Below are 18,291 nucleotides of genomic sequence, written 5' to 3' on the forward strand. Positions count from 1 at the left end.
GTTTAAACCTGGGTCAAGTCTACATTTACCTATGTAAGCATATACGTACGAAAAAAGTAATACTTATATTTAGATGATAATGATTTATAAATATCCTAATATTTAAATGATGATGTCATACCTTTTAGTCTCTGTGGTGAGGCTGAAGTGAAGGTTGAGTTGGCTTTCTCTACATTATTTCCTTTTAAGAAAAACATTAGTTTTTTTTTGTTTGCCAAGCTTAGAATTTACCTTTAGAATTTACCCTAGGACAGTTGGAGACAGAACAGATGTTTAATACTGCCTTTAAAATGCAAAAGGCAACATGTCAGTCTAACCATAATGATATGCAGAGTGATATGGCCAGCAGCTGGCAACCCACTGAAGTTAAGAAGGTGTGAGCCTGGTCAGTACCTGGATGGGAGACCTCCTGGGAAAAACTAAGGTTGCTGCTGGAAGAGGTGTTAGTGGGGCCAGCAGGGGGCGCCCACCCTGTGGTCCATGTGGGTCCTAATGCCCCAGTATAGTGACGGGGACATTGCACTGTAAACAGGTGCTGTCCTTCGGATGAGACGTAAAACTGAGGTCCTGACTCTCTGTGGTCATTAAAAATCCCAGGGTGTTTCTTGGAAAGAGTAGGGGTTTAACCCTGGCGTCCTGGCCAAATTTCCCATTGGTCCTCTACCAATCAGGATCTCCTAATAATCCCCATCTATGAATTGGCTTCATTACTCTGCTCTCCTCCCCACTGATAGCTGATGTGTGATGAGCGTTCTGGCGCACTATGGCTGCTGTCGCATCATCCTGGTGGGGCTGCACATTGGTGGTGGTGGAGGGGAGTCCTCATTACCTGTAAAGTGCTTTGAGGGGAGTGTCCAGAAAAGTGCTATATAAGTGTAAGCAATAATTATTATTGTAATTATTAATTGTTAGTGTAAGCACTTATTATTATAATAATTTTCCCTAAGCTGAACTGCAACCGAATGTTTTGGGGGAAGCACAGTGGTTAGAAGTACTGCTTTACACTCCTGGGTTCATTTTCTGGAATGTAATCTTTGTGGAACTTGTATGTTCTCCCTGTGTTAGTGTGTGTTTTTTTTAGGTCCTTCAGTTTCCCCCCACAGACCAAAGCTATACTGATAGGTTATTGGCTTCTTTAAAATGGCCACTTCTGAATGTATGTCTACCCTGCGATAGACTGGTGTCCCGTCCAGTGTGTGTTCCAATTTGCACCCATTGCTTGCTGGATGCCATGCGACCCTGTGCTTAAGTGGGTTACAAAATGGATAGACGGATTAATATGTTTTGCTTGTTTACCATGCACAGCATAACCTTTTGATGAATTACCAATATAAAAAAATAATCTAAAATACATTTTAATTCATTTTTTTGTAGTAACTCATTATTAAGTTGTAACTGTCCATAGCATCCTGATTCACACTGACTTGCTAAGATTAAATCACTCACACAAATAACACATTCTATGCTCTGATCAGCATCAGGGATGATGAACAACAGCTGATCAGTGTGATTTAAACAGGATGGTTGTAAAGTATACAATCACTTCCACGAAAATTAACGCTATTATCTCAAAGAGGAAAATGCCTTTTTTTAATCATTGTCATGCACATATCTGTAATCCCATCTACTGTATGTATCTTTTGATTTTCAAGTAAACTGGATAAATAATTACAGAAATATTCTTTTCACAGGTGATTTGTAAACTTTTTAATGCACAGAAGAAATAACCAACAGTATCACTTCAACAAAGGTTTGACAACTAATTAACATTAATTTATTTTAGTTTAAGAGCAATTTAAAATTATGTTCTATCCAAGAGCACCCTAGGGATTAGCAGCCAGGTGGCTACAACAGAACAAGCAAAATAGGCGGAATGCAGACTCCCTAACCAGTCTGCTAAACTGTACATTACAACAGACAGACACATTGTGGCGTATGGAGCCCTACAGCCTTAACACAGTTCTGCACAGGGCCAGTACTGTCACACAGAGGGGGTTGGAGTGTCTGAAGAGGATCTTCAAAGCTGGTCCCATGCATTGGACCTCCACCTTCATAAATCACACAGTAAAAATCAATGTTACTGGTTTGTGTTGGTAATGTTGTCCTTGAAATAGTGAGGTACACAAAGAGGAAAAAATGGCTTGTTCTCTAGAAAAAAACAACAAAAGGCAGTAATTGATTGCACACAGAACTCAAGTGCTTTGTTGGATTTCGATTGCATTTAAACAGTGCTTGAACAAATCAATTGTTTTCAAAGGCCAGGGAAGAACCATTTTAATGGTGAGGTACAGTTCACATAATAACATTTTTCCTGGAGAGACAGTAATTTCCTTACAAACCTTCAAATAAGTAAATGAGTAAATAAGGACAACTGGTTAAATGGTTTAACAAAGGTGGCCATCTTTGTCCAAAAATGCCACAATATAAGCAGTTTGATTAGGCTGCTTCCAATCAACACTTTATATATTTATTTAATTTGACCAGAAAAGATAAAATTTTAAAGAATTATTTGGCAGAAAAGTTCTGTAATACCTTAGGGACTGGAGCTGACCAGACTTGCTGAAGCAAAAGAAATGACTGGCTGAGATCTGTGAATCAATAGGCTATTAGCAACCGAACAAGCAAAATAGGCAGAATGGCCTCCTCTTTTTTGTAACCTTTCTTTTGTTTTTAAAGGCAAACCCAACTGCAGTTCCCAAAATATAATTTGTGGGAGAACAGAAAACCAATTTTTCATATTGATTCATTGTTATCTTACATAGTGAATATAACACAACACATGAAATGTCTGTTGTTGCTCTAGCTAAATAACTCATGTGTGTATATAAATTCTAACTCTTGTGTTTCCACATAAATATGATCACAATAGTCCTTGCCTGCCATGCCTTTTTTAACTCTTTAAAGTTATTATGAAAATACTAAACAACAGCTCTTTCTTTGAAATCTGCTGCAAATAGTGTACATTTGTAAAAAGATCCAGAAAACAAATCTTATAATGTTATGGTTATGTACTAGTTAGTGGTGACAGACCGTTAAAGTAGTAAAGAATGTAATTGGTTAAATAGGCAAACAATAGCAAAGTGTTTTTTACAAAACTGACTGTAATGGTGCACCTTCTGTGCGATTTACTGGATGAGAATTAACATGATGACATAGAGATTTTAAACCACAAGTACATTGTACTGACTAATTCCAGTAGTTAGGCTGCATTGTACTCTGATGAATACAATAGAGTGATGAATTGCATTAGAGGTTGTTTGGTCCAGCTGATGGAACAGCAGTCTGAAGAATGATCTAGGAAGCTGCTGGAAGGGTGAAGATGGGGAGGTGGGAGGAGTTGAAAGAAATAACAGGACATTGAGGAACTGAGATACTGTAGTTGTAGGAGAACCGAAGTAAGCAAGGTTAATATTCAACCTTCATCCAAAACATCTGTTAAAATCTCCGTGTGTCCTCATTTTATCTGGAGCACAAATACTCTGAAAACTGAAATCACCCTTTTCCAAAATGTTTAATTTTATAAATTTTATAGAACTTTTGTATACATTATTCTTGTTTACAATAATGGAAGAATATGCTAACAGGTGTCTAGAAAAAATAGCATGCAAGGATTTTTATATTGCATTGTAGTTATGCATTTTTATATTAAAGTAATACATGAAAGTAATAATTATTGTACAGTATTCCACAGGCTCCACAGTCAAAATGTTGTTTCCTTTTTTCCAGCATGGAAAAAAAAAGTTACCTGTTCCATTATTATAGTAATACATTACAATAAGAATTCCTTGCATTTGTATAACACCATCCCAAGAAGCAAACAATAGAATGTGAGTAATTCATAAAAATATTTTAAATTCCGTGTGGACTTTAAAATCCTCATGCTCATGCTCACCTATAAGGCTCTGCATGGCTTGGCACCTCAGTACCTGTCTGAACTATTATTGCCCTACTCCCCACCTCGCAACCTCCACTCTTCAAATTCTGCCCTCCTTACTGTCCCCCAAGCCCGTCTACATTGTATGGGTGACAGGGCCTTCTCCTGTTATGCCACCAAGCTCTGGAACTCTCTGCCCAAGGATATCAGACAGTCACATTCTCTAAACTCCTTCAGATCCAGATTCAAAACCTTCTTCTTTAGAAGAGCCTTTACTGAACTGGTTCCATTCTTCACCCCTCTGCTTTTCTTAATACCACCATCCATGTCTCCTCTGTATATTGTCATTGTGTTTTTATCTTTCTTCTTTTTATTTATTGTTGTTCTCATTCTGTAAAGTGCTTTGAGAAGCCACCTTTTAAGGATCTACATAAAATAAAGTTTATTATTATTATTATCTCATGAATTTAAAAGCAAACTTGGTTTAATATAGTGCTTTTAATCCCAAGGTGCTGTACAAAAAAAGCATTCAATGAACAGAAAGCTCATTCTTTCAGTGTTCAGAGCCTGGTATTGGGAACAGAAAGAGGGCCAAAAGCACAAATTACATGTATATGTACAGTATAGCTGAGCAGTTCACTGATAGTCAGGAGCAAAACCATTCAAGCAGCAGTATTTTTAATATTATTCTGAAATGCAAGGAAGTTTAAAACATGTTATATATGTTTGGGTTTCCTGAGTACATCCAGTTTGATCTTTGGTTACAAAGATCTGCAGAGTTTGTAATCCTTATGATCTAGAAAACGGTGTTTGGTAAAGAGCAGTGTCTTTTGTCTAAGAAATTCCTGCCATTATGTGGAGTAGGCAGGAGCATTACCACCAGCATAAGTTGATAAGTACTGGAAATTTGTTGATGGAACAATAACCAGTGTTCTTTCCTCTAGACCAGACATTCCAGTGTTTCCCAGTTCCTTTGTTTAAAACACTTTGAGACCCTCTGGGGTATTACATGTTGTGAACTGTTGTCTTTACTTTAAATACTTGAAGGGCCACAGATGTAACTGTGTGTGTGAAAATTAATATTACTGTTCTAAAAAAATAAACAGCCGATGGACTGGAAAATGTATCCACCAGGAAAACCCATGCAGAGATAAAGAGCAGACTACACATCTTTAATTTTAATATTTCTTGTTATCAGGCATATGTGTTGAAAGGTCAGTTGCTGGAAATCCAATTATTTGTAATAATTAAAGAGTGCCAGGAGCCCTTCCAGGGTGAATGTTCCTGTGGAGTTTAAAAACAGTATTTTTGTTAGCTTTACAAAGTTTAATTTTAAACACAGCAAATGTGTTATGCAGGGAACTTTCACATATTAAGAAAACATTTTAATACCATGTAAGTGGTTTCTCAATATAAATTCTACCCTTCAACATAGAGTGCTATATTCTGGCAGCATGGTACAGGACTACAAGTGGTAGGGTGCTGAGAAAAGCCTATGCAAATATCTTGTATATTCCTCGGCAAGGGTCAAACCACAAATCTGTGACAATGAAATATAGGATATTTCAGGCTTTCTTGACTCTGGTCCTGGAGACCCTGGAGAGGAGTAAACTCTAAAATAAGCCTTTAAAAATCATTTATCAATTAACGATATAATTTGTTCAATTACAATTACAATTACCGAGAGCTGAAGTTTCCAAATGATCTTTAATGATCTTCTGATTTTTGTAACAGATTACCTATTGAATTGATCACAGCTAAATTGTTCCGGGTCTTTAGAAACCAGCAATTTCATGGGTGTCTGTAAAATCTGTTGAACAGGGACTCTGTACTCATCTGGATTGAAGACTTCACATGTAAATCATGGGTGCATAATTCCAGTCCCCAGGGTCCAGAACCCAGGTTTTCTAGGGTGCTTTAATTCAAGATCATAGAATAGTGTTGTAAATGATCCAATTAAGCTAATGGCTGGCTCAAATGGGTCATTTAGAATGAAGGTGTGAAAAAAAAAGAAATATTGACCCTGGAGTTGTACAACACTGAGATTTTCCACAGATTGTTGTGTTAAGTCCTACTGATGCCTGCCTGGGAGTGCTGTTTATACAGTATATCCCTGTCAATGTGCACTGGTCCCTGTTTAGTCCTTTTGCCTAGTAGAAGTGCCTTTAGCCCCCAAGACAGGGGCAATGCTGGGTTTCATACTGTGTTACTTAGCCAGTCAGGTGGAACAAAAATCAGTGTGGGGCCCCAGGATCAGGATTGGGAACCACTGACCTAAATACAAATTTCCAAATCCTGATCACATTTTTTTGTAGTGTAATTAGCAGTTTTAATTTTAAGAGATTTTTATTCCCATGCCTTCAAGTCAGATTGTAACTTGAAATAACAGCAACATTGCTATGAAATTTGTTAGCTGCTGTCTGGGGCTACAGAGTCAACACCCTCTTCACACTTAGATAATCTATACAGTGCATTCATTTTCTAATGGTTTAATTCAATACAGAGTTGTGGGGGAGACTGCCCTATCTTGGTATACGCACACAAACACAATCACACCAGGGCCAAATTTCCCAGAAGCCACTTAACCTATCTGTATGTCTTTGGTCTGTCTTTGGTCACACAAACATGGAGAAAACATACAAACTCCATGCAGATAGTGCCCCAAGTCTGAAATTGAACCCAGGCCCCCAGTACTGTAAGACAGCCATGCATCACATCATATAAAAAAACATGAAGTTCTTGTCAGGGAGAAATGGAGAGTGTTCAGCCACAAAACAGGATAAAAAAACTACGTAGAGAACAGGTGAATGGGGCACAGAGTGAAGACAGCCACAGCAGAAGGTGCATTCTGACCTTAAATACAGTAGGAGTACAACATTAAGTTAAAAATAATACATAAAAATTAAAAGAATAATTCCAATATAAGTTGTACATCCTCACACTGAACCTGATTCTATGGTCTTCTGCGTGATGTTACAGAAAATACAGTAAAACCAATTTTTAACATTGCATTTATTTCTTATTTTGGTAGTTTGATATTCATAGAAATAAAACAAGGAAACGTCTATAAAGGTTAAAAAAATCTGTCAAGCTCGAATGAGAAATATTTTCACAGTATTCATGTAATAAATAATTTTTAAAATGGGTAAGTTTGTCCAGTGGAATTTAAATAGTTGTGGAATTACTAATAAATCAGAATGTTAATAAAACAAAAAACAACAAAATCTCAAATTCAACAAAAATCAAACCAGTAGAAGTTTATTTAAAACAGACAAAAAATCCATAAACATATTACCATATACTTGTGGTCTGATACAGTACAATAATAAAAGTGACCTGGATATAAATAACTACAATTAACATACAGAATTATGAAATGGTTTTGACCTCTATATAAACATTTAATAATGTGGCACAATCACTGCTTTTGTTTTTCAAATTTGTTATTCTTGCTTCTTGATGTTCTTCTTGCCTTAAAGGGGTATCAAAAAAACAAAGTTTTAAAATTACATAACATTTATAAATCTATATGTATTTAAAATGTCAAAAATAAACTTTCACATTTCCTCTTGAAGGCTTTGGAATAATATACCGAGAGGCATTAAAAACGCAACAAATGAGTATTGCAACCAACGCATTTGTTGCTTTTGTAATGCCTCTCAGTATATTTGTAAACTATAATGGACCTCTTGCCATGACAGTTTAGGTATGAGAATATTCTTCTTGGTTACACCCAATTTGTTTTCCTGTTTTGTCTTAGGGTTTTCTTTTTACAATATATGGCTGCAATTGTCCCCTGTACACCTAATGCGGGTCTGGCGTATGCTATCTACAGCACACAATATAAAGAGAATACCCAGGGAAACACTTGAACAGGAGGAAAAAAAATATTTGTTGTAGTTCTATTGCTATGAGATAGAAGGAATCAATAGACAGTGATGTCCAGACAAAATGAAAATGTTAAACAACCATAGGAAATCCAACTTTACTGTTTCACAAGTTAAATCTCTCCAGAAACCTAGATCCATCAGTAACAAACCCTTTTAAAACCCATCCCCAAACAGAGTGTTTGGAAATTAAACCACTTAGTGAAATAAGATAATACGGCAAAACCAAAACTGATAAGTGTGTGGTGCATACAGTTAACAGGTTAGCATAGGTCTCGAAACACAAGGTGTAAAAAGGAAAGGAAAGAAGGAAAAACAATACTTGATTAACAGAAAAGGACAAGGCACATGCAAGGACACACTTGGTGACAAGAGGCTTCCTCCTCATTTGTTTTTAGCTGCCAAAGGCTTGCGGCTGATCTTCTTTGACTTGTCGTTGCTCTTCTTTGGAGGCTCTGGGTTGGCTTGCATGTGCCTCCCATAAAGACTGCAAGAAAGAATTAAGCACTAATTACAGACGGGTAGAAAAAGGCCTTTTTGTTTTGTGTTAAATTCCTCTTCTACCCGTATTAATACGTGATAAGAGAAGATGAATCCTCCTGGATTCCTGCCGAAAGTCAAGCAGTATGTACTGGCAGAGATATGGAGCATTTACTGTGTCCTGTCTTTTCAATACAAATATTTTATTTTCATGCCTCAACAGAAATGTGGGAAATGCAAATTTTCTGAATCTAGTCTTCAGTGATACTAAGAACTATTATGTAAAACACCTGAATATGAAGAATACACAGGAGAAAGTAAAAAATTAAGATTTTTCATTAAAAAACTTGGGTGGTCAAACTTGGCACCTGGACCAGCTGATTGCAAAACGTTGCTACAGCTAAACTTTAATTATTTATGTGATCTGCTGCACTTGGATATATTAAACTTTAAGGATCTGCAGTTAAGTTACTGCAAGGTTAAAAGTCCTGTAGTGGCATAAAATCCAAGTGAAAAATAACTTTTCTTATGTAGTTCAAGTAGGTAGCTGCATCAGCATGCATAGGCTGCAATGGAACAAGTAAAAGTTTATTCCATGCTGAAAAAAGAATAAAAGAAAAGTATTTTTTATACTGAATTTCTTTTAGAAACTTTCTCTTATAATTGCAACACATATACAAAGTTATCAAGAAAATTATGAGCTGTTTTTGCTACAAGTTCAATGACATTTTATTAATATTTGTCAGTAACAGAGTTGAGCAATGGTGGTTTACTGCATAAATCACAGTAAACCACAGTAAACAGTAAAAATGAGGGTAGAAGACCCTAATTAGAAACAATATCAGCTATCTGTGATGCATGCATTGCACAAGGTTAAGATCCTGTCTAGGGAGACTCTGTCCCTTTCCTTTTATAGAGCCTGTATACGTCTGTGCCCGTTACCTGCTTTGTGAGCACTAGAAGTCACAGCTCATACCACCAATGTTCAACAGGGCTCAAAATGTCTGTCAAATCCTTATCTCACAAAAAAGCCATTATACTGATTCTCAATCCTGGTTCTGGAATATCTCTGTCTCGTCTTGTTTTTGATCCAACAGGGCTGTTAATCGTTACTAATAATTGGAGTTTATAACAGATCATCTTGCATCTTCAGTTCATAATCTTTTTAGATTAAAATATGTTAGACCATATTTGCATAGTATTTATAAAAAGCAGAAGTTACTTTATTGATACATACATTATATAGGTATTGTCACTATCGGATAAAGGGTTATTCACTAAACTATATACCATAAACTATATATTTTATGGTGTATATATATATACTTATAAACTAAGTAACATATTGTTATACATGTAAATACGTATAAATGCTATTAACATGTAAGTATATTTTGAAAATATAAATTAGCCAATAACCTTGTTTTAGAAAGAGACTTTTGTCTCTGACTAGCTACATTTGTTCAACAGTATATCAAAAAGGCCTGAGATGACCATTGTTATTATTATTGAATTCTTAAAAGTAATAACACACTTTTATGTTATTAATAGTACTTTTACTGCCTTTTACAAAAGCACTATTAATCATTTCATTGAAAAATAAGAAAAATGCATTTCTAAAACAACCTAATATGCAGGGACACAACTATTTTTGAACTGTCTTGAGCACCATTTTATTTAATTAGCTTTGCATTTAAAAGTGCATTCATATACTCAATATTTGATAATAGTTTTCCTAAAATTGTGTTTTAAGTAATTTCTTCTTGGAGTATGAAATTCTGCTCAAATCAAGGTTCATCCTAGAGACATGATGGACTAAATACGATAGCACTGAGTGAAAATAAGCAGTTTTTCCTCTGTGGCTGTGTTTTTCTTTCATCTTACTATTTTATTATAATGCAAGAGTAATGTGAAATCAGGTAATTAAAAATGCACCTGATTTTCAAAAGCTGTTCTGATTGACAGCTGAAACAGTGAATCAACACAACAAAAGTAGTAGGGATCTTGTATGATTAAATGGTATTAACCCATTTTACAACAAAATACTTACAACTAAAATGCCATTAAGAACATATGAACATTGCACCAGCAATATCTTATCATGATGTAGGTCAATTAAATGTAGATGGAAACATGTTGCACTCATGTAATTTGAATTACCTGAGGAAGCATTTCTTATTCTGAATATTAAGTGCTTGAATGGGTTTTTAAATATACTGTGAACACCTTCCAACTGACACCATTCATTCACTTTGACATTCAGGGCAATATTAGTAATTCCAATGTGCACCTGTTATTAAGGATGCAAGAGACAAGCTTTCCTTATTGCTTTCTGATTTTCTGTATTTACTTAACTGGTTCCATTCTTCACCCCTCTGCTTTTCCTAATACCACCATCCACGGTCTCCTCTGTATATTGTAATTGTGTTTTATCTTGTGTATTCTTTCTATTTATTGTTGTTCTCATTCTGTAAAGCGCTTTGAGAAGCCACCTTTAAAGGTGCTATATTAAATAAAGTTTATTATTATTATTATTATTATTATCCTATGGGTAGGAGAGACCCATATTTGAACTGCTTTGTGTAGGAATCTTCAACAATCCTTTATCAGAAAGAGACTTATTCCTACCTGAGCCTATCCTAGAGTTCCAGATGGCACATGGCATATTCTGGATGGGATGCTAGTCCATTGCAGAGCACACACACAGGCAGTATAGAGATATTATCTTATAATGAAAATCATGAAAAGAAGAGGTACTGTTTTCCAGTTTGCTCAAAATGGACATTTTTTCCTTGTAAGCCTTCTTTTAAGCAAAAAATGTAATTCAGTAGAGGGGGGAAAAACAACTAGTAGACAATTACATAAATTGGGGTGAGCTGCGGAGATAGAGTGCCCGTTTACAGCTGAGTGAGTTTCATTCCTAAGCAGAAAGCCCAAGGGCTCAGAAATGTGACAGAGAGAAATGGTATCAGGGCTATGGCTGAGCTGCTGGACTGTGATTGATGGTACTGGGATAGCTACTCAGCCATCACTGCCACGCTAATAAGTAGCACTGATTAAATGTTGACAAAGTAGCTTGTGTGATTAAGGCGGCCAGCATGCAGGACGCAGCTACACAAGTGCGTGCAGTGCTGGCAGGTTTAAGCGTTTGTAATAAAAGCATGTCATTTGAGAAATAATTCTAAAAGCAGATAAGCAAAATGTCAAGCAAAGGTTTTAGTTATAATATAGTTCACATTAAATATTTACCAGAGGCTGGCAATAAGACAGTCTCAGTAGGCTGTGTGTACAAAAAGGCAGGGGTAGAATTAATCTGAGTTGCACCAGCATCACCTATGCAAAATGGCATAGGCCAGTCGGCTGTTCCATTTTGTACTTTTGTACATTTTGTACTTCTCTTCCAATGCAAAAAAAAATCTCTTAAAAATTAAATAATGCATAAGTACATAAGTAGTTGGATTCATTACAAAGTTGCTCTTTGTGATTCGTATTGCTTTCCAGAGATACAATGAGGTGAAAAAGCAGACAAGGATATGCCTCAAAGGGAAACAAGACTAAGCCTTAGAAAAAGAATTCAGTGCAGCCATGAGCAGAGCTGCTTAGAGGCTTGTATAAATTGCACAGTGAAATCCTGATAGATGGCTTTTACAGTGATACTGAGGCTCAACAATAAGCACGTCTAAAACCAAGAGCAGGAGCTTGTTCAGGGATTGCTTTAGGAAAGCTGTGAGAAAACATTATTGCAACAAAGTCATAAATAAAATGTTGAGTTTTATGGAAGAATTAAAGATTGGCAAGGCCTGTGATTTTGTTGGTAATCAGGTCAAATTCTGTATGTACTATTCGTCAATTAAATGATGCACAGTGCTCAAGACAGTTATAGTTGTGGTGAACAAAACTGCTTGCCATGATGACTACAGGTAATCCCTTTTTTCAATTTTTCCAGAAATTTTCATAGGCTTCCACATCTGGAACTATCTCACTCATATTTATTCATGATTAAACTAATGGATGGCAGGTACAAAATATTTATATAAACATTCTTTAGTTTACATAAACATTCTTTCTGCTTACGCAGATGAAAATCTTTTGATACTTATTGGGCAGTAATTCAGAATAACAATTACTCAAAACATATAGCCCATGCTGAAGGACTTAAAATAAGAGAAAATCTTGGTCTGGCCAAGTCAATTTTCCTAGAGTTAAATCCAATTAAGTATGAACTTTACATGCTGAAGAAAAACTTCAGTGTCAGAACACCCCAATAACACATAAGAATCCAAGGAGGATGCAGAAAAGGCAAAGCATCCCAAATCTTAATCACATACAGAGTGTTCTGAGCTCAATGAGTTGTGGGTAGTACAACCAAATGCTGATTTTACTTGAAATTACCATGTCATAATAGCTAAGGTCATTTGAAATCACTAGGTTGAACACAAAGTATAATTTTGTGATTAAATCTATTCAAGGAATTACCCCAAAATAAAAGAGTGTACATAATATTTCATAATCTTACTATCACAAATGTAAAATGACTGTAAAATAAATTGACCTTGCTGTTTCAATACTTTTTTAGAGGAACTACATAAAATAAGTTACATCACGATAACTAAAAGTTTAACTTCTATTACATTTGTTAATGAAAAAACAACGTTTTGCTATATTTTTGGTATGCTCAAAATCATTACAAACTTTGTACAAAAGTTTGTTTTTAGTTTTTGCTGGCTTTTTAAGACACTTTTGTGTGGAGAATACTGGCTTAGTGATGATCCTGCAGTCATCAGTTTGACTTTTAATCAAACCTACAACCTAACTGAGGTAAAACTCCCACAGCTGGCCATGGTTATACTGAAGGACATGGAGTCACTGGAGTGTCCCGCGTGGCTCTATGATAAAGCTACTCAAGATCTAGTCTCCTAACCTGTGATTTGCCTCATGGTATTTTGGTGAAATATTCTGGGCCCAAAGGAACACAGAAATCAAAATGTGTGTCACACCTTGCTAAGGACCCATACAGACCATGACAAGCCAGTTGAGCAGTGAATCCAGGAAACCCTCTACCCACCAAAGACTGATGAGTTGCAAAGCTAGAAGGACTTACTTGCCAATATGAGTGACATTCAAATTACGCTGTCACCTCAAACAAAACTGCTTGTATAAGTAATATCTCAGTTTTTTTTATTGATGGTGTATCAAATACTCGGAAGAGAAAAACCTTAATGTTTCCTAACTTCATTAAAGCATTGTTTTAGTTGCTAAAACACAGTACAGGTCTTTATACAACTCAACATAGCACATGGCAACTCTGCCATAGACGTACTGCAGAGCAGAGTGTATACAAGAGTAAAATAAAAAACAGAAACAAGGTTTTTAAACTTTCCTATCTTCTGAGTTTTATTTTCAGTCCCACTAGAATGCAGCATAATAAACATGAAAGCTTTTTTCTTTGGTAAAGCTAAAAAAAATGCAAAATTGAATTACACAATGCCTGGCCATGTGGCAACTGGACGAAGGCACAGCTGACAATGAAATCCTGTAAAAGTTTCTGAAAAGAACTGGGGGAAAACGATGAAAGGAGAAAAACTTTTCCAATCTGTGATAACCCTGATTGTAAAACTTTTTTCTATGTCCTTAGAGTCTGAAGAAGCAGCCTTCTCTCAGCTTATGGCTCACTGAGGGGATGAACCTGTGCTGTGATCTGTACAGCCATTAAGCACGCAGACTTCACACTGGGCCCAGTGTTGACTCCTCTGCAGTGTTAAAAGTAATCCCTCTTCTTACTTGGCCACTCTGAATTGTGTTGAATGTGTGGCAGATTCTATAGCCCCCTGTGGAGCCCAAGAACAACAGAGGCAGAGCTTTTTCAGTGGATGAGCCCTAACTGGCTCCTTGAGAGGATAGTCCTATCTCTATCCTGGGATCACTCTTCAGTGTATATGGGTTTGTGTAACCTAATCCTAGATGACACACACTCACATAAAATAAACTGCCCATTCAACTGGCTCTATTTTTTACTCATTCGTAACAGCTGTAAAATATGGCATCCCAGAAGCTAAAATTGGAAATGCCCCTAGAAAGAAAGTTTAGCTTCTGCATAACATCACCAAACAGTGATCAGTAGTTGTGAACCACATCCCCTGTGCAAATTAACTGTGAAACACAAGAACACAAGAAATATTACAAATAACAAGAAGCCACCTGGTAAGATCTGAGCATGTCTTCGAGCCATTTCTTGAGAAAAGCATGTATATTGTCTTCAACACCATTTTGCTCCCAACCACCCTCTGTGTAAAAAAGTATAACCTGTTGTAAGCTTGAAAGGCACTTCCATGGAGTTACTACTGGTAATTTTTGGTTCATGTTTCACCGTTGTTTCTAAATACATTTTTTACATAACATACATTTATTTAAACTATATACTTTTAACTATGTATCCCAATACTCTATAGTTCATGTTTGTTTTTGCAAAAAGAATGTAATAATCTCCACTTTAAACTTCATCTACCAGAAGTTTATTGGTAGATATTTTGGCATTTCCTTGGCAAGTTCTGTTTGCTAATCCTCCTATTTTGATAGGATCTGCAAACCAATCATATCTTGCCAGCTGGAGCATTCACCCCTTATCGTTATTGTTTTATTAACCAATTCTCAATCTAACCAAGCTTATTACCTTGAACGCCAAATAGAAATGGTTACAGTTTATAACACTGTTTTGACTGTTTATAAAAAAAACTGAACATATTCAGGAAAGTTTAGGAAGTTCAGAAGGTTTTTCACAAGGATTCTGTAAATCTAAATACAATAGTCTCAATATTCACAAGTTCTACGTGTGATTTCCTACATCTATTAAACATTTTTTGCTGCTTCAATACAGAGAAAAAACATTTGTTTTAGCCTGCGCAGAACTCCCTTCTCTCTTTCATCCTTTAAATATAATTTTGTAATAGTTGTAATTTATTTTATTCATTTTCATATATTCAGTGAATCATACTAATTTTTAATTGTTGGATATAGTGCTTTTTTACTCCTTGTATTTCTTCGACCTGAATCATTGAAACAATTATAGCCACTGCTTTCTAACCGTTGATTTAGTTTTGTGCTTCAAGCAGAATATCTTTCAAGAATTTCCATTTTGTATGAGTACAGTTGCCTACTGGTCCCTTCACCTGTTTTTGTCACTTGAGTGACACTAAAGTTTGTCACTTTCTGTTTGAATCAATTCACTACTTACAGCAACCATTCAGTTTCTGCTGCTTACATTCTTACTAGCTTTCCTAGTTTATGTAAGGAAAGCTGAAGTCTCCTACAAAAAACATTTCTTCCTTCATATTTATGCCACAGAAATTTGAAAATTATAATATCTGTATTTGTATCTGTAGCATACTCTTAGGACTATGGCTTTTGAATGTTTTTTTTATAAAGCTGACTCATATACAGTAGATTCTGAGAACATCAGTTGACCTAGGTCATGTTCCTGTGCTCTTTTTGATGTAATAATAACTCATATAATAACACATATACTGTATAGCACTTTTCTGGACATTTCACTTAAATTGCTTTACAGGTAATGGGGACTACCCTTCACCACCACCAATTGCAGTATCCACCTGCACATCGGCTATCAGTGGGGAGCAGAGCAGATTGATGAATCCAATTCATAAATGGGACATTTTAGCCAGGATGCTGGGGTATTACCCCTACTCTTTTCGAGAAATGCCTTGGGATTTTTAATGACCACAGCGAGTCAGGATCTCGGCTTTATGTCTCATCCGAAGGACAGAACCTTTATACAGTATAGTGTCCCCATCACAATACTGGGGCATTAGGACCCACACAGACCACAGGGTGTGTGCCTCCTACTGACCCCACTAATACCTCTTTCAGCAGCAACCTCAGTTTTTCCCAGGAGGTCTCCCATCCAGGTACTGACCAGGCTCACTCCCACTCACCTTCAGTTATTGATATGGCTGCTGACTTTTAATATATACAGTATGTATAATATATAGTATGTATGTATAGTGTTTCTCTTCCATCTTTCCTTTCTCTCCAGAACCCAGTATCTGTTAAATGTTGTATTCGTAACCATGACTCTTCATTATCATTTCCTGCTAGAATGATGGCTTTTACCTTTATGCAATTGGTTTCACATACTCCAAGCATTTAGATAAACACTTAATTACCTGACTGATTTTTGTGTTTTTTCCTTTGGTTCTCTTTTTGGTTTTACTCCTTTTCATTCTAATTTAAATGGTTCTGCATTTCTCTGTCCATGCGATGACGACTGGTGCCCAGCTCATTTTGATGTAACTCATCTGGTCTGGTCTATAGTGACTGAGAAAGCCTCCTTCAGCATATCATTCCCACAGCTATGTTACTTAGAAGGACTAACATTCAGTTATTTACCTCTGCACAGTGCAGGTACAGTAATATGCTTGAGAAGACCACTGATTTGGTCCTTCTCATTTGCACTAGTTTTAAACTTCTTGGGTTTTCTACTTCAAGCACTTCTATTGCCAAAAGTGCCAGTTTAATAAACCTCACTTAGAGAGAGCACTGGGTAAAACTTCAAATTGGGCTGCAATCTCTCTATTTTAGTTTTTCCTTCCAAACAGCCATAACCACAGTCATGACATTTTAGAATATGAAAACAATGTTGTTAAAGGTAATATTTCATTAAAAAAGCTACACCTTATTCAACTATTATACAAAATCAAATAGTTGAAAACTGCTCACTACTATGAATTGCTGAAACTGGCTTATGTCTTCAAATTCAAAGCAACAAAATTGTTGACAAAACAACAAAAACATTCGATAAGTGCACACAGTTCCAACACACTAAAATTGCTTTTGGATTGTTTTGTTTTAATTCGGGGTGGTAATATTTTCTTGAATCTTACATCAGCTATTCAGCTTCAGATGTCAAACAAGCCTTTAAATGGATTCTCTGCAATGCATGCATCTTTCGTCTCATGTTTAAATTGGCCCTATTTTGCATTTTTGGGAAGCTGAAAATAAAAAAAAATCAGCAGACCGTTCCTTTTCTGACAGAGCTTGAGAAACTGATTACAAGTTAGGGGGAGCTGTGGGATAAATCTGTAAAAGTAACATGAAAGCATCTGTGGAGAAGGCTCATTATGCAAATCCAGTTAGCTGGAAAACCATTAATGTTATTTCAATCAATTCTATCTCTCAGACTTCAATTTAGATTTCTATTCTATTGCTTGCTGTGATAAAAGAGACAGTATATTAAGCATAAAACCTAAACTTAACACAATGTACATAAAATTCACCTTTGCTTAAATTACACTGAAGAGTTCAGTTCACAAAGGTCCTTAGGAGCAGAGTTTTAGTTTGGCACCCTTATCTTGCAGCAGTAATTTATACTATCCACATCCTGTTATGCGTACTTCTATTTATGAGATTCAGCTGAGAGATTATTCCATGAGGTCTATCTCATGGAAGTGGTGCAAATGGAGCAATAGGTGGCATCCTTTCCTCAGGTGTGTGGCTCCAGAATTCTTAGCTTTTTCTGGTTGGCTACTGAGCAGAAATAACTACAATAACTCCTCAAACATTTGATGGGACCATCAAGTAAGGAACTAATTAAATAGTAAAAAGGCAGCTATTAACCTACTCTTTTAGATTTCAGCTTCTAAATAAAGCTATAACAAAAGTTCTCACAGAAATGGCGTTTAATTTCTGCATCATCCACCAGTCTTTTTTTCAAAATTAAGATGAAGGTAAGGGCTCATCACCACCTCTAAATTTTGGAAATGTAAATACATTACTATTTTCTGCACATACAGATGCAGCCATTCAAAATGCATGGTATAACCCCGTACCGCACAAAATTATCTACAGTTCACCGCGGTGTACCGCAGTATGTGATTGGCTGGCCAAAATGACTGACAGGGGCACTCGTGGTGCACAGGTTGTGAAACGATTTAATCATTTAATCTCTTTACTGTGCATGTTTTAATCCGCTTAATATTGAATATTAATATGGAATTTTACAACTACAGGGAAATTTTAGTAGCTGAGCATAAAAAG

At 36.1% G+C, this 18,291-nt stretch overlaps 1 protein-coding gene across 3 annotated transcripts in view; it reads right to left on the reverse strand.

Annotated features, from left to right (window-relative positions):
* Positions 1–7,116: 7,116 nt before the first annotated feature.
* Positions 7,117–18,291, reverse strand: part of rsu1 (Ras suppressor protein 1) — a 77,067-nt gene continuing 65,892 nt past the window's right edge. For 2 of the 3 annotated variants that reach the window (XM_088918518.1, XM_088918519.1), the window contains exon 9: positions 7,117–8,248. In XM_088918518.1, the coding sequence (XP_088774644.1) occupies positions 8,146–8,248 (103 nt within the window). In that variant the 3' untranslated portion in view covers positions 7,117–8,145. The remainder of the gene's footprint in view (positions 8,249–18,291) is intronic. The other variant, XM_088918517.1, reaches the window with a different exon arrangement.

The sequence above is a fragment of the Atractosteus spatula genome, chromosome 6, assembly GCF_055471065.1.
Source record: "Atractosteus spatula isolate fAtrSpa1 chromosome 6, fAtrSpa1.hap1, whole genome shotgun sequence".
Classification (NCBI taxonomy): Eukaryota; Metazoa; Chordata; class Actinopteri; order Semionotiformes; family Lepisosteidae; genus Atractosteus; species Atractosteus spatula.